The sequence below is a fragment of the Agelaius tricolor genome, unplaced genomic scaffold, assembly GCF_023055355.1.
Source record: "Agelaius tricolor isolate 1412-34295 unplaced genomic scaffold, bAgeTri1.0.p SCAF_5, whole genome shotgun sequence".
NCBI lineage: Eukaryota > Metazoa > Chordata > Aves > Passeriformes > Icteridae > Agelaius > Agelaius tricolor.
In genome coordinates, this window is record NW_027269265.1 from 16,515,827 (window position 1) to 16,537,125 (window position 21,299).

At 36.7% G+C, this 21,299-nt stretch overlaps 1 protein-coding gene across 2 annotated transcripts in view; it reads left to right on the forward strand.

Annotated features, from left to right (window-relative positions):
• Positions 1 to 1,796: 1,796 nt before the first annotated feature.
• The window catches only part of TRIP11 (thyroid hormone receptor interactor 11), a 28,173-nt gene continuing 8,670 nt past the window's right edge, over positions 1,797 to 21,299 (forward strand). The window contains exons 1-15 of one of the 2 annotated variants that reach the window (XM_071426589.1): positions 1,797 to 2,271; positions 4,721 to 4,797; positions 5,766 to 5,876; positions 6,985 to 7,260; positions 8,071 to 8,139; positions 8,846 to 9,011; positions 10,900 to 11,262; positions 11,931 to 11,971; positions 12,857 to 13,060; positions 14,049 to 17,075; positions 17,285 to 17,425; positions 17,641 to 17,834; positions 18,785 to 18,948; positions 19,274 to 19,377; positions 19,625 to 19,724. In XM_071426589.1, the coding sequence (XP_071282690.1) occupies positions 2,133 to 2,271; positions 4,721 to 4,797; positions 5,766 to 5,876; positions 6,985 to 7,260; positions 8,071 to 8,139; positions 8,846 to 9,011; positions 10,900 to 11,262; positions 11,931 to 11,971; positions 12,857 to 13,060; positions 14,049 to 17,075; positions 17,285 to 17,425; positions 17,641 to 17,834; positions 18,785 to 18,948; positions 19,274 to 19,377; positions 19,625 to 19,724 (5,176 nt within the window). In that variant the 5' untranslated portion in view covers positions 1,797 to 2,132. The remainder of the gene's footprint in view (positions 2,272 to 4,720; positions 4,798 to 5,765; positions 5,877 to 6,984; positions 7,261 to 8,070; positions 8,140 to 8,845; positions 9,012 to 10,899; positions 11,263 to 11,930; positions 11,972 to 12,856; positions 13,061 to 14,048; positions 17,076 to 17,284; positions 17,426 to 17,640; positions 17,835 to 18,784; positions 18,949 to 19,273; positions 19,378 to 19,624; positions 19,725 to 21,299) is intronic. The other variant, XM_071426590.1, reaches the window with a different exon arrangement.

Here is a 21,299-nt window from a genome sequence, read left to right on the forward strand (position 1 = left end):
GTAACTTAGTCAAAACAAAGTATACTGGATGATTTCCCTTACTAACAGTGGATGAAGTCAGTCAGCTAAAAAAAATTACTTGCAATGTTAAATAGTTTCTAGTTTTGCAAGAGTAGTAATTAAAAAGAGCAGTACAAAAAGTCTTCTGTACTACTTTATTGATTACATCCCTTACTTGGCATTATAAGAACCATCATAAAAGACATTTTTATCATCCCTAAATATTTTAAATGTCTGCAGGACATCTGTGATCTTAGTTGAAAAAATGCTGAATTTCCCGTAAAAACTCTTTAGCCAAACTAAATGACACATCTTTACTGTCATGAGGACCCATATGGGCTTTGTTAAACAAATGATAAGGGGTCTTTTGAGTATTATAAACTTTTCATCTCCATTAAACCCAAAAGTGCAAATTAATAAAACTGATAAAGGTACATGTCTACATTCCATGCTATATCATAGCACCAGTACTTCCTACAATTCTGATGCTTTTTTTTTTTAAGCCAGAAATGGATTTGAAATGGTGCATGATTGGTTTTATTGTGGATAATCATAAGGGTGACAAGTATGCCATTAAATATACTGGTGAAATCAGTTATAAACCTGAGAGAGTAATTGTTCCATGAAGAGGGAAAACAATCTTTATTAGAGAACTTTTAACTTCTAAACTCCTGGAGCCCTTACCATGCCCAGCCTTAGCATTGCCTGGGAGTGGCAGAGGCCAGTAAAAGGTGATAGAGTATTGCAGGCCAGCCCTGAACCCTCCACCAAGCTCTGCAAGATCCTGTTTGGGGAGCAACAAGCAGGTTGTTCCATGTCTGTCTGGTAATGTTTGCCAGCCTGTGTTTTGTGCCTGCTGCATTCTCAGACTTCTAAAACAGATTTCACCTGTGGAATGCTCTTCTCAGCTTCATTTTGCTGTTGATGTGGTCCTTTAATTACACATCTTTTTATGTAGTGATCAATTTGAAATGAGCAGTGATCCAGCTGCCCTGTATTTTAAGTCCAGCATTATGTATATGTATAAATATATATGTAAATGTATAAATACATTTCCCTGTATTTATATCAGCCTTTTTTATAACGATCATTCTGACTGATACAAAACTGCTTTTTCTGTAACAGTGCAGTACTCCATGTAGTCCCAAGTTTAAATACCTCACTTGATCAAAAAACAAAAAGAACTTGGAATTGGAGCAGTTTTGGGGTTCTGGTTAGAAATACAACCAAGAATCACAGAATAGGTCAGGTTAGAAGGGACCACAGTGGGTGATCTGGTCCAATCTCCCTGCTCAAGCAGGGTTATCCTAGAGCACATGGCACCGAATTCAGATGATTCCCGAGTATCTCCAGTGAGGGAGCCTCCACACAGCCGCTCTGGGCAACCTGTTCCAGTGAGCAGTCACTGCACAGTAAACAAGTTTTTCCTGATATTCAGGTGGATCTTCCTGTGCATCAGTTTCTGCCCGCTGCAGAAGCCTTGTCCTGTTGCGGGGCTCCAGCGGGAAGAGCCCGGACGCAGCCCCTTGGCCCCTCTCCCTGAGATTCTGATAGACACTGACCAGGTCCCCTCAGTCTTCCCTTCCCATTCCACTCCACGTACATCCAAAGCAGCCGGGGCTTCAGGATCTTGTGTGTGTTGTGAGAACAAACACAAATTGTGTCTCATCTCGTGCACAACACACTGTTTTGCTCATGGCCCAGATCCACCCGGACGGGCGAGTTCCCGATAATCACACGGCGCTCCACGCCGCCATCCCGGCATCCTCTGCTCCCGCCCACGCCATATCCGCCTCCGAGGCGGCGCTCTAGCCCGGGCCGCCGCTCTCGATGGTGTTTGGGAGGGGTGTCATGGCGGCCGTTGAGGTGGCAGCGGCTGGAGCCGCCGGGAGGAGTCGCTGAGCCAGGACGGGACAAGACAAGCCGGGAGGAGCAGCTGAGCCGAAGGAGCTGGGAGGATGAACGCGGCTTTGACGGACGAGTCGCCGAGCCCGGTGTGCTGAGCTCGGAGCAGGAGCCGCGACCCGCAGTAGCGAGGAGCAGGGAGGCGGAGGCGGCCCCTTGGCCCGCGGGCAGCGGCTGCAGGGGCCGCCCGGCAGGGCCGAGCGAGGCTCGGAGGCCTCTGAGCCGCGATGGCATCGTGGCTGGGCGGGCTGGGCTCGGGGCTGGGCCAGTCCCTGGGGCAGGTGGGCGACAGCCTGTCCTCGCTCACCGGGCAGATCTCCAGCTTCACCAAGGACATCCTTCTGGAAGGCGCGGAGGAAGTGGGCGGTAAGGGGGGCTCGGGATGGGCCTGGTTCCGTGAGGGAGCTCTTCCTCCTCCTCCGGCCGCCGGTCCCCTCCGGACCGACCGTGGCGGGGCCTGCGCTGCCCGCACCGGCCCGGAGGGAGCTGGTCGCGGCTTGGTGCCTTTCGCGAATGCTGCTGCCTTTGCTGCCTTTGTTTTTGTTTTTGTTTTTACTCCGCTCTTGTGATCTCAGGATCTGGAGAATACACAAATATAGTCCCAGGCTCTAATAGCAGATGTGAACCTGTTTTAGGCTTATTATTGAGAGGTTTCTGAATTCCGTGAAGTGTTATGTTGCTCCGTAATGACAGCACTCAATCAACACTATTTCCTTTCTGTTTGCTTAGTTTAGATAAATGCTCAGTTAATTAGCTGCTTTTACACCGGTTCTATAAAACTGCAGAGTTGTAGTACAGAGGTTGTTTTGCCACTGGTGTGATCTAAGTCTGACGTGTCACAGAGGCAAAGGTTCAATGTTTGTCAGTGTTTTGTTTATATTTCATTTGTGCCCAGAGAATCCTGTCGGGTTCTACAATTCCCCTACAGTCAAGTAGGAGAACGTGGCCCTTGCTTTAAAAGGATTAGAGGCTAGAACGATTTATCTTTAAAACAGAAAGTTAGAACAGAATAAACCCAAAAACCAACAACAAGCAAACAAACAAAAAAAAAAAACCCAAACAAACAAACCAGAGACATCAGAGTAAGATATTCTATAAACCTACAGTAAATCTGTTAATAGTAAATTTAATATTTTCTTCGAATTTTTACTAATGACTTAATGACTTTTGGTTGCTTTAGTGAAGCAGTTGTACAATATAGTAATAAGTATCAATAGATTAATATCCATAGTATTACCATCTTGTAACTATAATTTTTTTTTAAGTTAGCTTTCTCAAAACAGTGTTAAGAATAGAAACTACAAAGAACAGCTAAGACTTCTTAATAGTCATTTTAAATGTGAAATTAAGTAAGTCTACTTCGTTTACAATGTCTCATCTGTGAAGCATTGTGAAAGAATATTATAGAAACATATGTTGTATAAACCTTGTTGACAAGCTGATATAATGGGTCTCATATGGATGGCCTTTTTGGTGCACAGATAGAATGCTCAGAAGAGAGAAATTCTGACAACTGTGAATTTTTTTTTCACTTTTCTGAAAGACTTAGAAATGTTTTAAATTTCAAAGTCTGTAGTAGGTTAGTTTGTAAAGTTATTTTATTTTCCTGAGCTGTGCAGTCATCTAGAGTGTTTGTTTTGCTTTTTTGGAAGATAAATTGTGAACTCACACATTGGTGCATGAGTTTGTGCAAAAGAGATGTACAGATGTTTAGTAGTTACTTCCAGGTGTGCTTCACTGCTGGATACTGCTGTGAACATCAGTCTCCTAAAAATTTCAGGGTAGTACACTCATATGGGTTACTAGACTCCAGGGTGTAAAAATTCTAGTGCCATCCAAGTACTCTTTTGTAAAAACCTTTAAATAATATGTCCTTAACAACACTTTTCAAGTAGTTCCTTACAGTCTGGGTTTAATTTCCTAATTGGTTAAAATTTGGTATGTTTTAATATTATCTTTTATATTCAGTGTTTTGACTCCCATCAGTTGTTTGTGGATTATGGACTTGCACATCTTCCATTTTGCAGTTTTCATGTGCAGATTGTTTCTTGTACAGTGCTTGAGCTGTCTCAGTTTTAAACAGCACATGGGAGATTATGAAATATAGTATTTACTTGGAAATTGTACTAATTTAAAATTTGAAGTATTGTCAAGGTTGCTTTATAGTCAATTCAGGATGATTTCTCATTGCTAAAAGGAAATGTGGTGTTTCTGTCCATTAAAGGTAGGACATAGGAGGAGTAAACAGTCAATTTGAGGACAATTGATCATTAAAATATATCTGGAATTACATGCTCTTTCTATTGAATAAACTGGGATAGTAGCTGTATCACCTTTTTAGAGACAATGAGCCTTATGGGGTTGATGTTTTGTTGGGTGTGGGTGGTTTGGTTTTTTTTTCCTGAAAGTTCAGTCACTGTTATGTGTATTTAATGGAATTAATACTTGTTTTGAAACTTCGTGTGGCATTACAGAGAAACACAGCTTTTAGGTCAGGAGCAAGTCTGAAATGAGAAGCAGATTCAGGGACACAAAATAGTCAAGTAAAACATCTTTATCTCCCTTACTTTAAAGCTTAAATCCATACTAATCTGTTAGGGTTTTTATTTGATTTAAAGCCTAAATGTGAATGAACTAAATTAGATGCAGAAAGATTGTCTGAAAAATAATTCTTACAGTGTTCTGATAAAAAACAGCTTGTGATATTTACCTAGGAATGAACATAAAAGTAGTCTGAAGTAAGATATGTATTAATAACTGCTCTTAACAGATTGAAAGGATTGTGATTAAAATGAAAATTTTCACTTTCTTTCAGATGCAGCAACAGAACTCCATGTGTCCAATTCTAGACTCAGAGAAATAGAAAGTATTAATGCAGCACAAAAGCTTGAAGTAAGAAATTTTAGATCATTATTTTGTAATTAAATGCAGTGATTATGATTTGTTTTGCATGAAGTTGAAATATTGCACTGAAATTCTTTGTCCTTGGGTAAATCCAGAGACAATGGTTACAGTGGTGTTAGAATGTGACTCTGCTTTTGTGCCAAACTGCCATCACAGTTAGGAGCACACATTTTATTTAGGGACACATATGTTTATTGGTGTATGCATGTGCTGCAAGTTTTCATCTTTTGCTAACTGTGACTGTTCCTGCCCTGTCAGGTGGACTTGGACTGCAGCAGTAGGCTTGGCTCTGAAAAGAGGGGGCATTTTCCCTGGTCCTGTTCTCTCTCTGTTGTCCTGCTGTTTGGTCATTCTGACATAGGCTGCTCATGCCTCTCCAAAACCACTTAAAAATCTCATGTACCCTCGTGGAAAGTGACTTTCTGTGCTCTTGAAAAGGACTTGTTGGTCTTGTGACTTTCTTTATGTCTCTAAATAAACAATTTTCATGCATGCCTTCAGGCCTCAAGAGGATTGTGAAGTTAAGATACTATTTTGGGGACATAACTGTTCCTCTTTGTCCTCTTTCTAGTTTTTTGCCATCTGCTCTTGCCTGAGGTCAGAGAGAAAACGCTGGATACTAGCTCCAGTTTGTGCTTTGTGGCTGTTCTTAAATTCTACCTGTGGATCTTGCTAAGATGTGATTCAGCCCTGACTTTTTTAATTCTTGGCATTTATCTTTGGTCATGGCAGCCCTTTTTTCTGAAAGTGAGGTGGAGTCCATGCCATATATAAAAATGGAAAGCTTGGACATGACCGTGAGTTGGGGCCCAACATTGCTGTTACTGTGTGTTTTGAATGAAGTAACATGAGAAATCTGTACAATTTAACTTCTTTGCTGTCCAGTAGCTTTGTGCTTTTCTGATTCTTTAAGGACTGTTCTGAGTTTACCAACATTCATGTCTCATTTTTGCTAGAATGATAGACTGAAAAAAGTCTGTAGTGACTTAGAAGAAAAGCATGAAGCAGCAGAGCTGCAAATAAAGCAGTTGTCTATCGAGTACCGCAATCAGCTTCAACAGAAAGAGGTAAGACACAGAGTAAAATTTCTCAGTATGTCCAATAAACTTACCTGTTGTGCTGTTTAATGCCTTTGTTCTAGTGTCTGTTCTCTTCCAGTAGAAGTATTGGCCACAGCTATGGCTTCTTGGTTTGTTAATGTAGACTAAGACATATTTCATCAAATCCTGTAATATAAGCCAAGCTGTCAGGAGATAGTTGAGACAAGAGAAAACGTTCTGGGAATGTCGTGCAGCTGTCAGAATTTCTGTTGTTTCTGGGATCACTGTGAGAACAGACACTCTACTGCTTTCTATTTCTGATTCAGTTACTTTAAATGAAGGCAACAGGAACACATTCCCATTTGAAGCAATTATTTTGTCTTTTGGTATCATTATTTATCTTAATTAATTATTAGGTATCATTATTTTTCTTAACAATATAAAATTAAAGAGAACAGACCTAGCTTTCAAAATTAATGAAAGGTCCCTTTGTGATGGAAGCATCAGCTTTATAGCCTATTGTATGAGATTTCATAGACCTAAATGAAGAAAGTTGCCAGTATGCTGAGATGTACACAAAAAGGAGTTTAATTTCTGATTTGTTCACAAATTCATGTGGGAACTAGAGGAAGCAGAAATATGAGATGTATGAAATTCTGTTTGTTAAATACAGTAACAGAGTTGTTACAAGAAAATTACATGCAGCTAATTTCACTTAATTGTGAGTAAATTTTCACTACATTGAGTTGTTAAGCATAAAAGAAATCAATTGTAGTAAAAATAACTAGAAAATCATCATATATTGTTTAACTTTCATATCTTAATATCCTCTTATATATTTCATTTTTTTGTATAACTGGTTAGCCTGGATATTGCTGTAGTGCTTTTGTGTACCTTTGCTGCTAAAAAAACCCTATGTCTTTGTCTGAGGTACTTCATAACACTTGAGCTCAGGTTGTTTTTTTTTCTCCATTACGAGGATATTTGGAGGTTTTTTCATTTTTTTAGTGAAAGTGATCAGTTATTTGTGATGGGGGTGTTGTTTGGTTCACATTTCATAAGGCCACAAAGGGTAAAGTAGAGTGTATTTTGATGTTCTTTGATTCAAACAATGCATTTTATTTTGTATATCCAGGTGGAAATCAGCCATCTAAAAGCCAGACAGAATGCACTACAGGAACAACTGCAGAAAGTACAGACAGCTGCTCAGACTGCTCAGTTGGGAGCTGGTGTTTTGCCAGCAGCCACTGCATCGGCCTCCTATGTTCCAGAGGTCAGACATTCCTCAGGTTTTGAAGGAGATGACATGGATTTTGGAGATATAATCTGGTCACAACAAGAAATAAACAGATTGTCCAATGAAGTTTCCAGGCTTGAATCAGAGGTTGACCACTGGAAGCAGATTGCAGTGGTGAGTGGTTTCTCTTTCACACTGCCCTTCTCTCTCCCCTCCAAATTATTGTTTTCGTTGCATTTGGTGGATTTTTGAAAGTTCATGCTGAAAAATTTCATGTTGTGATGGAAAAGCTGAAACCTTTTTTGCTGTCGCATCACTAAGGACACATTCAGTGACTAACTTCCAAATGCTTTTTTGCTATGCTTTTGTGCATGATTTGTCAAGTTAGGTAAAAGATTCCATGAAAATTCACCTAGAATGCTACTTCAGGGTTTCATTGTTGTTCAGCCTTTCAAAAACATACTTCCCTTCCTCTTGACTATCTTACTAATTTTTATTGATAGCACAGTACTGTTCAAAGTAGTGGTTGGATAATTGGATGCTTTTATACTTCCTCTTCTCCCAGTCCTTGATATGTCAGTTATAATTCATGGTCTGTTGAGACAAAAATAAATATAATCTTTCAAGCTGCTGCTGATATGAGTTACCATTTTTCAGGTATAGCCTGATTTCAGAGATATACTTTTCCCATGTGAAAATACTCAAAACTAAACAACCCAGTTGTCCTACTATGAGCAATAACACCGCCACTCCAAATTTTTACCCATTATATGTAGTAATGTAATAATAAAAATCCATGAAAAATTAAAATGTTTCCATTAAAATGTATTTTTTTAAAAATCAGAATTACAGTGGATTTTTATTTTGCTGCATGTTAGCTTTGTTGTTTTCTACTTTTGAGTATCAATAGAGGAACCACTTTGATAAAAAAATACATATATTTATCACATTTTTCATATGGATATATGGTTTGGGTTTTTTTAGTCTTCCAAAGTGCAAGGCACAAATGATGCTGAACAAAGTGAAATATGCAAACTACAAAATGTTGTTAAGGTAAGATGACAAACTAATCTTCTTGTGCCTTACTCTTCATGGTTTTGTGTATGGTGTAAATGGTGTATGGTTTTGCACATGACTTGTAAATATTTTAACTAACACTATTATAACAATATCAAAAATGCATGGGGGCATGTAGTAGCATAGCAACCCTTCAGTCAGCAGTACAATATTTTAAAACAGTTACTCTGAGAAAGGGTGTTTGTATAATTTGATAATTACAGTATGTTAGCTTGAAACAGTGACATTAGTATTTACAAGGGCAAATCACTTGTGAACTGTTGATCAGTTATGAAACTGTATTTTAGATACACAGAATATTTTCTCCCTTCTCAGAAACATGTTGCCTTTTTTCATTGAAGGTATAAAATATAGATTTTACATGTCATCCTTGAAAGTTACTAAAAGTGCATTCTAGTGTATCCACTTTGTATGTAAGACTTGTAATTGATTTACATTAGTTTAGTATTTGCTCTTGTGGAGAGCATACTATTTGTGTAAACATATTTTTTAAAGGAATTTCTTTCCATGTGTTAAAAATCCCAATCAACCAAGATCAAATAACCTGACTTCTGTGAGAAATCCTTCAATAAATCATTGAATTAGACTGGGGGAAACTTCTTTCTTTTGTATTGTACTATTTCTTACATAAGAAGACACTGTGCTGTATTTTGCCATTTTGTTTCTCTAATGATATTTTTAGGAGCTCAAACAGAATTTAAGTCAAGAAATAGATGAACATCAGCATGAGCTGTCAGTACTGCAGGATGCCCACAGACAGAAGTTAGTAGAGTTAAGTCGTCGACACCGAGAAGAGCTGCGTGAATATGAAGAGCGAATTGAAGAACTTGAGAATCGGTTACAGCAAGGTCTCTGTTACCACATGCTTTCTGTTCAATTTTATGTGGGGTGAATTTGGGTTAGAATGCTGAATATGCATGTAGCAGTACAATATAGATCAAATACATCATGTTTAGAATTTAAATTTCAATTTCAGTTCAGCTTCATACTTAAGGCATGTGTCCCATATCTTTTATTCACTCTGGTTGGCTTGAGCACTGGAATGATAGCATTTCATCTGTGGAATGTATCAGTCTGGAGGGTCATTTTGCATACATACCAATTGTTGTGCTCTGAATTCTGCACTTTCTGGGTTGGTTTTTTAACTTAAACTGAATGTAGGTAGGGGTAAGACATACTGAATTGAAGATAACAAAGTAACAGGGTAAAAAAATAACTTTTATGAGAAGTACTATGTGCCAGTTGGATTACTTGACAAAAACCCAAATATTGGGTGGTGAGACAGTGGAACAAGTTGCCTAGAGAAGCTGTGGATGCCTCATTTCTGGAAATGTTTGTGGCCAGATTGGATAGGACCTTGAACAACCTGATCTAGTGGGTGGCATTCCTGCCCATGATGATGCAGGTGTTGAAACGAGATGTTCTAAAGGCCCTTCCAATCCAAACTGTGCTGTGATTCTATCATTGCCATAAGGGCCACACCTTAGTGTGTGGCATAACTATAATGTAGAAGCTCAGTAGTTCCCTCAAATAACTTTTTGTTGCCTTGTAAGTATTTTATCCTCCTTAAATATAGTCATGCCAGTTGGGTTTCCTCAAGAGGCTTCCTTGCACAAATACATAAGCTTTGCCTGTAAACCTCTATATTCACCTGGTAAAACTTGGACTTCAAGAGAGTATATACTCTCCTTTTGGAACAAGAGATCTATTCCCTTCTTGGAAAGAAGGGAAGTTTTGGGTTTTTTTTTACAGCTTCTCTAACTTTAAAGGTAGCACTGATAGGGAATTTATTCCTTAAAATCAGATGCCTGTTAAGATGTAATATGTTTTTTTCACTTCACATACATACACCAGCAGGACTAATTTAAGGAAGTTGAAGGCAGAAGTCCCTTATCTTTTGCATCACCACTTATCTGCAAAATAAATACTGTTAGTGTATTTTTTATTAGTGGCTTTTGAAGAACTAGAATATTTTATCTTGTTGTTTTGGTCATTCTCTCTGACAACATAATAGGGACTAGGGCAGGGTCAAGTGTTGGAACTGACACAGAAGTGAATTCACAAGCAGTGTGCTTTCATTTAACTTTTTTTTTCCCTGCACTCTTCTGATGATGCCTTTTTGTACTCTCTAACTTATCTGGAATTATAGAAGATTGTACAGAAATATGAATGTCAGTATAGTATGAGAGTATGATGGATCTTTAAAAAGGTTAATTTTGAAAAATGTTTTTCTTCAGTTGAAAATCTTTGTGCATCATTTAGCAAATTATTTGGAGCAAATTTTTCTCTGTAACAACTATTTGGCAAACCTTTGAAATGTAATTAAATTATAAATGGATTTTGCATCAATCTTAATTAGGTGGGATTTGATAAATTATTCTTAGAAAATTGAGAGATTCCAAATCCTGATAAATTAGATTGTCATCTCCTCACCAAGAGAGGTGGAGATCAAGTATATTTTAATTAAATTGCAAACAAAATGTCTTGCAACACTTATATTTAAAGCTATTTTGAGCCACACATGTGAAAGTATTCAAAAAGCTCCTTGTCCTACCAGTAATATGTATAGCACAGCTCCAAATGTTAAACCTATTTAACCAAGCTTTCTGTTGATGATGACCATGTCTTTGTTGTAGTCTATCTCCCTCTGTCAGGAGAAGAGGTGAAAGAAGAGAAGTACAAGATCTAGAGTGATGGTTTTGGTTAATAATGCAAATAATCTCTTTTGTCTTTTAGATGGTGTGAGCACTGATGCTGTGGATGACCCTAAAATTACTGAACAGAAAAAAAAAGCTCAGAGTCCAGATGGAGGACAGGTGGAAGAGTTGCAGGTTGTAAAGGACCTAGAGGAAGAAATAAGAAAATTAAATCACAAATTATCTTCTGCCAAAGCAGAAAACAAAAATCTTCTGAAAGAGCAAGAATTTGCAAAGCTAGAAAAAATCCAAATAGCACAAGATTATGAAAAGCTTAAATCTGACTTTGATGCGCTTCAAAGGTCTGTGGCAGAACAAGATGCTCTCCTGAAAGAACAGAAGCAGCTCCAATCAAAGACATCACTACCACAAGATGTTGTCAGCCTACAGCAAGCATTGTTAGGTACTATGATTTTTTTATTATTATTATTTTTTTTAGTATATTTTTACAAGTTTTCACTTCTAAAACTCAAAATTTGATTTTTGAATTTAAAACTGAATATGCACCTTTAAAGTATTGCTGTTTTAGAAAAGCATTGTCCATTGAAGTAAGATGAAACAGAAAAGAGAATCCTGTTAGGACTAATGTGGTTGTCATAGGGGCTTCTGATTAGGGAAGTAATCATGTCTGCCAACTGTTTGGTAGGGGTTTTTGTCTTTAAGTTAGCCTCAATAGAAGTTGTTTGTTTAAATTCAAAAAGTACATTTTTTTGTGTGTATGTATAAATATACTCAGTTGCTACTATCTTCTCCTTAAGGAAACACTAACATACCTGTTTAAGAAACATATCTGTAGGTAGACAATACTTTAATATTTCATAACTGATGAACTCTAGTGCCAAAGTCCACCTAATATGGGCTGAGTTGTGAGAGTAATACTCTGCTTTGAGGTGTGGTGACTGATGGTATGTTTGAGTCTTCTATGGCACTGATGCTTGTCATCACAAAATGCTGTGAAACTATTCTCCTTGGAGCAGCAGAGTTCTATTTGGGCAAGGTAGAAGAATGTTTTTGTTTTATTGTTGTTTGAAAAGTAGTAAATTACCTATTTGATTTCATTTTCCTTTATAGAAGCAGAAAATGAAATAGCAAGACTTTCCAGTTTAAATCAGGTAAAGCAATTTCTAAATTGGTTTTTTGTTTTGTTGTTTTTTTTAACGTTTGCATTTCTACATAAATAACAATGTAATATAAAAAGAAATAATTGTAGTTTAATTCTGTAATTATATGTGGAATTTATAGAAACAATACATTTTTGCTTGTGAAACTCCACAGTGTATTCTATTAGGAAAACCATTCAAGTTCTACCTATCTCATTATTGCCTAGAAAGCTGTAACACACATTTTCAAAGTACTAATAGCATATTCTGTAAAATATGTCATTTTTCACTTCTGCTTTAGCACGTTTCCGTTTTGGCACTTACCAATTGTGAAATATTTCTCTTCTGTGTAGTGCTCATAATTATACTGCCTTCCATCTTACTGATGAAGTGAGGCAGTGGAACATATCACACCTTTAGTTCTTGGTGTTGTTGTCTTGGTCCTTTATGAGCTCTCAGACTTGAGAGATTTAGTTTATTTTACTTTGTATCCAGTAGCATTTTTCAACTGAGTATTTCTGTGTTTTGCATGCATTCAAGAGTTCCCATAGCATTGTTTATAATGATGTTATTTAGATGCCCTTGATTAAAACTTGCATCCCACCATGCAGCCTGCTGTGTTTGGGGTGGCTCTTGCAGTTATGTTAGTTTATCCCAGCTGTCAGTCCATACCTCGGAGGTGGATATAACTTCTTACCATACCATGCTTTTTGTGCAGAAGTTTATGCACTCTTAAACCAAGTGATGAAGAAATAAATATGTATGTATGAATGGTAGAGAGAAATACTTCCCAGCAAAAAATTTTTAACTGGGGTAGTATTTATGCAGGCTTAGAGATTCTAATGTAATTTCAGCTAGATAAAGTCTGATATTTACAATTTTTTTTTTTATTTTGAGGGACTTGAGAAGGAACTGACAAGTGCACAACATAAACATGAGAATATTCTTTCTTCGAATACAGAGGATCAGAATTCAGAAATAAATCAGTTAAGACAAGATTTGGAAAGGAAAAAACATGAATTAGATGAAAGTGTTGCAGAAAGAGAAACATTAATAGCAGAGTTGGAAGAACTAGACAAGCAGAATCAAGAAGCTACTCAGGTAATAAATACTGCAACTAATTACAGAACTGCTGAATAAATGTTTTCAATTCTGTGTATGTGTATTTGTCTTTTAAGTTGATCTTTGAACATAGATAGCAGGAAAATATAAGTTATGTTTTGAGGTCTAAAAACCAATACTTGGGGCCAGTATTTCTCTCTGTCTACCATCTCAATGTGAAATTCAGAAGTGCAAGTAAAACCCACTTGTTATAGACCAAGATGAAATAACAGCATGTCAGCTGTCCATAAGAGATGTTACTTTATGATGTCCAATTAAATAGTCCCTGATTTTTCATTGCAACACTTCTGATGAAATTTATCCTGGTAATATTCTGATCTGTCTTAGGTAGTATGCATTACAATGATTTTTGAAACTTTTTCCTTTATAATTTTTAATTATATTGAATATTTAAGTTACTTTATTGCAAGTTCTTTATAATATGAGCATTCCTGAAATAAAAAAGTCACCAATTATATATAATTATACCTCTTGGTCAGAGTTCCAGTATATTTGACCTGTAATTTGAGCTGCAAGCCATGTGTTTTCAATTTTATTGATTTACCAATGAATCACCTATGAAATGAATCCAAAGTTGAAACAAAAAGTTGAAAATAGAATATACAGGTAACTTAAATGTAATGCCACCCTTTTTTTAGCAATGGATGTTTGCTGAATTCCAAATGTCTTGACAAATTCTGACAGTTCTTTTTTTTAAACAGGTCTTTTTTGATTTCTTCATTTAGGTAGTTATGGTTCTTTTAGGGGTGGTGGGTTTTTTTTTCTTTTTTTGTAGGGAAATGTAATCTGTTCTTATATTTGGTTTTAATTAATTTAGCATTGACTAGTTGATCCTACTTATGTTGGCAACTAAGAAACATTGTTTTCTCTCAATTTTTTTTTATTGTTTAGAGGATAGAAGTGAATGAAATGCATAGTTCAGCTGCTTTTGCTACCCTAATGAATTCTGTTTTGTGTTCATTTCTAGCATATGATTACACTGAAAGAGCAGCTGAAGCAACACACAGAAACTGATAGTATCATCAAACAGCTGAAGCTTGACATAGATTGTGAAAGAAAGAAGGTATCAGAATTAGAAACTGAGAAGATGAAAGCTTTTAAAGAGTTAGATAGTCAGAAAGAAAAACTAAGCCACTGTTCATATGCACTTAATGATTTGCATATAACTAAGCAGCAGCTACAAGACAATATTAAAGATCTTCAGGAACAATTAAGGAAAGCCCAGGAGTGTAATTCACATAGTAAAAAAGAAATTGGAGAGTTGCAGCAGAGACTAAAAGAAAGAGAGGAGGAACTTCGTGTATCCTTGAGCAAGTTAACAGAAAAAAACAATGAGGAGTCTAACTACACTTGTCAAGATCTGATTCTGAAAGAAAGAGAAGTAGAAATTGCAAAACTACAGGAGGATGTTTCAGAAGGCAAACAAATAAATGAAGATCTACAGAAATCTCTGTCTAATCTCAGAACAGAAAATGGAAAGCTGATGGCAGCCATTGAAGAACTAAAACAGGAGTTAAGTGATGCCATTTCTGAGAAAAAGAAAGTTCATTTGGAAAAAGACACTCTTGTGGAGGCTTTGAAAATGGAAAAAAAGCAGTTAGAGAGTGAATTAAATGAGACAGGGAAGAGGCTTTTGGAACAGGCACGTAATTACGAGCAAACTATTGAGGATCTGTCAAAGGCGCGTAGTATGGATACCAGTGCCCTGCAGCTCGAACACGAGCGCCTGGTGAAGCTTCATCAAGAGAAAGACTTTAAGCTTGCTGAGCTTAAAAAGACTGTTGAGCAGATGGAGCTTGACCATCAAGAAACAAAAGAGATGTTGACTACTAGCTTAGGAGGACAAAAGCAGTTGACAGATCTCATAAAAGAGAAAGAGGTATTCATTGAAAAATACAAAAATCAAGCCTTACAGGCGAAGCAGGAACTTGAGGAATATATGGAAGTTTCAAAAAAGCAGGATGTCTTAAAACAGAACTTGGAGGAAAAAGACAGAAGTCTTGCAGTCATGAAGGAAGAAAATAATCATTTGAAAGAAGAAATTGAACGGCTAAAGGATCAGCAAAGTAGATCTACACCTGTGGTTGAGCCTAAAACTTTAGATATTATTATTGAACTTGAAAGTGAGGTAACACAGTTAAAAGTGATAAAGAATAATCTTGAAGAAGAAATAAAAGTTCACAAAAAAACAATAGAAGATCAGAATCAAGCAACAGTGAAACTTCAGCAGTCACTGCAGGAGCAGCGAAAGGAAATAGATGAGTCCAAATTGCAGTGTCAGCAAATGAATGTCACACATGAAAGACTCTTTTTAGAAAAAGATGAGGAAATCAAAAATTTGCAGAAAACAATTGAACAAATTAAAACTCAGTTGCACAAAGAGAGACAGATTATTCAGACTGATGCTTCTGATCTTTTTCAGGAAACCAAGGTTCAGACTCTTAATGGAGAAAATGGAAATGAAAAACATGACTTATCAAAAGCTGAAATTGAAAGACTGGTCAAAGGTATCAAAGAAAGGGAGATGGAGATTAAGCTGTTAAATGAAAAGAATATTTCTCTAAGTCAGCAAATTGATCAGTTGTCTAAGGATGAAGTTGGTAAACTTACTCGGATCATTCAAGAGAAAGATTTAGAAATACAAGCTCTTAATGCTAGGGTTTCCTCAGCTTCCTACAGACAGGATGTTCTTTCCCTTCAGCAGCAGCTGCAGGCTTATGTACTGGAAAGAGAACAAGTACTAGCAGTTCTGAGTGAAAAGACAAGGGAGAACAGTCAGTTAAAAACAGAATATCGTAATATCATGGACATGGTCGCTGCTAAAGAAGCAGCTTTGGTGAGGTTGCAAGAGGAGAACCGAAGGTTATCCAGTAGATCTGACAACAGCAGTCAGGACATGTCTAGAGAAACTATTCAGAATCTGTCCCGTATCATTCGAGAAAAAGACATTGAAATCGATGCCCTAAGCCAAAAATGCCAAACCTTATTGACTGTCTTGCAGACATCCAGTACAGGTGCTGATAATGGGGCAGGGGGTGTGAACAGTAACCAGTTTGAGGAACTTCTGCAAGAACGTGATAAACTGAAACAGCAAGTAAAGAAAATGGAAGAGTGGAAACAGCAAGTAATAACCACAGTCCAGAACATGCAGCATGAGTCAGCTCACCTCCAGGAAGAGTTGCACAGGCTGCAAGCACAAATTTCAGTTGAAAGTGATAGTACTTCAAGGCTGCAGGTAGATTATAATGGCTTGATTCAGAGTTATGAACAGAATGAGAAAAAGCTGAAAAGTTTTAGTCAGGAATTAGCACAAGTTCAACACAGCATAGGACAACTTTATAACACTAAGGATCTTCTCCTGAGCAAACTGGATTTGGTAACACCATCTGTGGCAACAGCTGCTACCTTTTCACAGCTTTCAGGTGTTCAATGCAGTCCTTCTGAAGCGCTTAATGAGGAATCTAAACTCCTTCAAAATGAGTTGGAACAACTGAAAAAAAAGTTACAAGAAAAAGATTCAACTATCAGGATTCTTCAGGAAAACAATCAGCGATTATCTGATTCTGTTGCTACAGCATCAGAGATTGAAAGAAAGAGTCAAGAAGGAACTGAATCAGAGATGAGACAGATCAAAGAAAAACATGATGTCTTACAGAAGTCACTAAGAGAAAAAGATATATTAATTAAATCTAAAAGTGATCAGTTACTTTCTGTGAGTGAAAATCTTAGTAACAAAGAAAATGAAAATGAGCTTTTGAAGCAAGCTGTAACTAATCTAAAAGAAAGAAATTTAATTTTAGAAATGGATATTCGAAAACTGAAAGAAGAAAATGAAAAAATAGTTGCAAGGTGCAGGGAAAAAGAAACAGAATTCCGTGCACTTCAGGAGACTAATATGCAATTTTCAATGATGCTGAAAGAGAAAGAGTTTGAGTCTCACTCAATGAAGGAAAAAGCTCTTGCTTTTGAGAAGCTGTTGAAAGACAAAGAACAGGTATGTACATTCATACTTATGACTATCTCTTCAAACTAGACAAGTTCAAAGTAATATGCTTCCTGGATATTTTTCTGTGTTGCAAGGCCATAGATGTCCTGCCCTATTCCTTGTTAGATTAGTTGTACCTTTACACTCTTCCTGGCAAAGACTATGCCTCAGGTAAAATTGTTGGCCATGTTTGAAATATTTGTTTATGTCTTCAACAGGGCAAGACAGGAGAATTGAATCAGCTGTTAAATGAAGTTAAATCAATGCAGGAAAAGGCTGTTACTTTTCAGCAGGAGAGAGACCAAGTGATGGTAGCACTCAAACAGAAGCAAATGGAGAGCAGTGCCCTCCAGAGTGAGGTACCACCAAATAATTTATAGTTGCAAGAAATAAATGAGAAAATAATAAGAAATTGCATCTGTAATATTTTTTTGATTATTTTAGTAGCAGTCGCTTGTTAAAAGCTTAAAATTAATACACCTGCAGTGTGCTTCAGTGGATGTGTTACATTTTTTACTTAATTTTTTTTTATATGAAGTGGCAGTCCAAGCAACTTAAGGTATGTTCTACACAGGTGCAGCATTTGCATGAGAAGGAGCAGCGCCTAAATCAGGAACTGGAGAGGCTGAGGAATCACCTTTTGGAAATGGAAGACTCATACACCAGAGAGGCTTTAGCTGCAGAAGACAGAGAGGTCAAGCTAAGAAAAAAGGTTTTGATTTTGGAAGAAAAACTTGCATCTTCATCTACTGCAGTGGAGAATGCCAGGTAGTCTTAAATATCGTAGTTAACTAAACTGGTGCTGATGTCTCCATTGTATTGAGCTGCTGTCCTGTAACATACTGAGCACTTGAAAAAACAAAAAGATACAAACTTTTGTAACTCAGAATCACAAGGGTGATTTGAAATAGACTTGGCTACTGTCAAGAATTTAATGTATTTCTCCTTTCAGTAACAACTGTTGAAACCTTACATCATCCACGGTGCTTAGAACTAGGAAAAAAATCCTTAACCCATCAATTTAGCTGTGTGTTAAAGTTTGAAAGAGTCTTATTTTATATACTTCAATGCACAAATGTGCATTGTCTGTGACTGTCATGCCTTGTGAATTGCTTTAGAGACACTTACACATTTGTACTTTGTGCCTGATAACCATGGAAAGTATACACTGCTGAGAACTTCCTTCTTCATAGTGTAAACATATAGAGCAAGATGCACTGAATTTCTCATGAGTAGCAGAATCTGGGAGGCTAGAATATCTTTGCACAATGGGAAATTAAGTGGAGCATTCAGTCATTAGTAAGTAGGAAGATATACTGAGTTCTTGAAGACTGGGGTTAAAAGTAAAAACTGGTAGAAAGATCTATTGATTCATAGTAATTGAAGCAGACAACGAGGAAGATACAGATTTTTTTTTTTTTTTTTTTTTTAAGATGCTGTTATAATAATGAACAAAAACTAGGATTTTTTTAAAATGCATTTCAAACAAAAGAAGTTCATGAGGATTTTTTTCTTTGATTGTCAAAATTTTGTTGCCAGACTTCTTTTAAATCTCTTTTTAGGTTGGTTTTGTTTGTTTTTTAAAGAGGAATCGGGGGGGAAATACCATAATTTTTGTAAGTTGTGCTCAAAAATTTTGGTAAGATGTTTTTTGGTGGGATTTAATTTTCACTGTAATAAGTTCTGTTATTTAAGTAATGTATCTTGTTTTCATTAAGTCATCAGGCTAGTCTGCAAGTTGAATCTTTGCAAGAGCAGTTAAACCTCGTTTCCAAGCAGAGAGATGAGACCATGCTGCAGCTGACCATCTCCCAGGACCAAGTGAAGCAGTATGCACTGTCTCTGGCCAACCTGCAGATGGTACTAGAGCAGTTCCAACAGGGTAAGGTTTGTCAAGAAGTAGCAAAGATTGCAACAAGTATTTTGCAGCTGAATAGTTACCATATTTTGGTGCTTTTGAAGTATTAGTTACCTCGTTTCCTTTTTGATAGCTTGAACTTCAGAATCTCTTCTCTATTAAAAACCTTGAAAAAACCAATTCTGTGAAAACTATTGATCAATATCACATTTATGGAATTTGAATTCCACCTCTATCTCGTGAAGACCAGATATGATAATGCTGAGGTTTTGCAATTGCATATCCCAAGAAGAGTTACTTGTTGTAAATTAAGATAGTTTTGTTTTGTCTCTTATTTTTAATTCTTTAGAAGAAAAGGCTATGTATTCAGCAGAGCTGGAGAGACACCAAAAACAGAGTGCAGAATGGAAGAAGAAAGCAGAAAACCTAGAAGAAAAAGTTGTATCACTGCAGGTGGGCTGAATAATGAAATTGAACCTTGTGAAACTAGATTGAAATTCTTCACTGAGCAAGCAAAATAGCATTTTTCTGCTGACCCTCTATTTTCTGAGGGTGTTTACAATCCAGTTATTTGAAAGAACAAGTAATTGCAGTCTCTTCATCTGTTGTGAAAGATGTGTGTGGTATTAGGGTAATGTGATATTGATCTCTCTGCTTCTCTTTTTTTTTTTTTTTTTTCCCTTTCCTACCCTCTATTTAGGAGAGTTTAGAAGAGGCAAATGCAGCTCTGGATGCAGCATCCAGGCTTACTGAGCAGCTTGACATCAAAGAAGAGCAGATTGAAGAACTTAAGAAAGAAGGTACATTTTTTTATGTCTACTTAAAATATTTCAACAGCTGAGGAGATAATGTAGTATTCCTAGAAACTTACCAAAATTCATATCCTATGAGGGACTAATTCTGTGCCACATTCTGAGGACTTTCTTGTTTATAAAGCAAATATGAAAAAGTATATTTACCTTCTGTTAGACATCTTTCTCAAAAAGTAGAAAGTTTTTTGTAGAAGTTTTTTGGGTTTTGGGGGTTTTCCCTGTAAATACCAAGACACTTGATTTAGCTCTGTAAGTGTCTTTTTTAAAAGTTGGTGAAATGCCAAATGTTGTCAGATTTTCCAAAGTAGCTACCATATTTGACATAGATACAGGAGTACAGTGAGGTAAAGGTGTGCAGTTGGTAAGAGACATAGAGGCAGCAGCTCTTGCACAGATGTGACTGCCATCTCTGCTGGGTGCAGTAGTAACTCATGCTTTCAACATATGCAACTAATTATTGCTATTCCTTTTTAAATGATAATAAGTCTTACTCTTGTGTTAAGTGATGTTTTCTTGAAGCATTCTTGCTTATGACAGATAGATGGTGTGAGATCTCATTTGAAAATCTTCAAGATTCCAGCAAGAACTCTACAAAAAACAGTCTATTGCTTTTCTGCTACATATTTGAATATGTACTTACTTAAATTTACTTCTCTCCAAGTGCAATTTGGCATCCAAGTGGGCATCATAGATGTGCTTCCTGAGTTCACATATGAATTTTATAGGGTCAATTAAATTTCAAGCTGCTACATAATGTACAACTACTGATCTGTTTTTGAATTGACTGATCTGTATGTCTATGTCTCACTGCAGACATTCACAGCAAAAGTTCACAAACCCTGGATTGAAATTAACTTTGGCATAGGCAAATACTGCTCTTAAATGGGAAGTTCTTCATTACTGTTTATTTTCTTGTTAAAACCTTGCTTAAGAAAGCAGGAGGGGTTTAAACTCGGAGAGAAAACTAAGTATCAAGCAGTGTTGTATTGGCAAGCAATTTACTTGATAAAAAATTGAAATGGAATTGCTGCATAAAGGAAATAGCACTTTAATGTTGTTGTAGAGTAAATAATGACTTTTATAGAAAGAAAAAATAACACTTCGTATTCTCTATTTATACAAGAAAACATAAAATGTCTTATTGCAGATTGGCCAAATACATTCCCAGACACAGTTTTGTTAGCCAAATCTTTTGAAGGATTTCTTCATGGATTTTTTGGCAGAAGAAGTGATTTTAATGGAAAAGTATAAAATGTACCAGATGCAGTTTTCTGGATTGCCATAAATGGTTAACAAATTATTGGACACTGTAAATGTCTGGTTTACAGCAGTCCATGCTGAGTTTTGGCTCAGGACATTTTTGTTACTTAGTCTTTTCATACACCCCAAGTACATGTTTAAGTCCTTTTCAGCTGTAGGATTCTATTTTTGAGGGAAATGTTCTATTTAAAAAATATTTTTAAGATAAAGTTGCATAATCACTGTAGATGGGATATAGCTGTGTAGTGGTCCTGAAAAGTTCATCCTCTTTGATATAAATTTTCATTTAAATTATTAACGCTT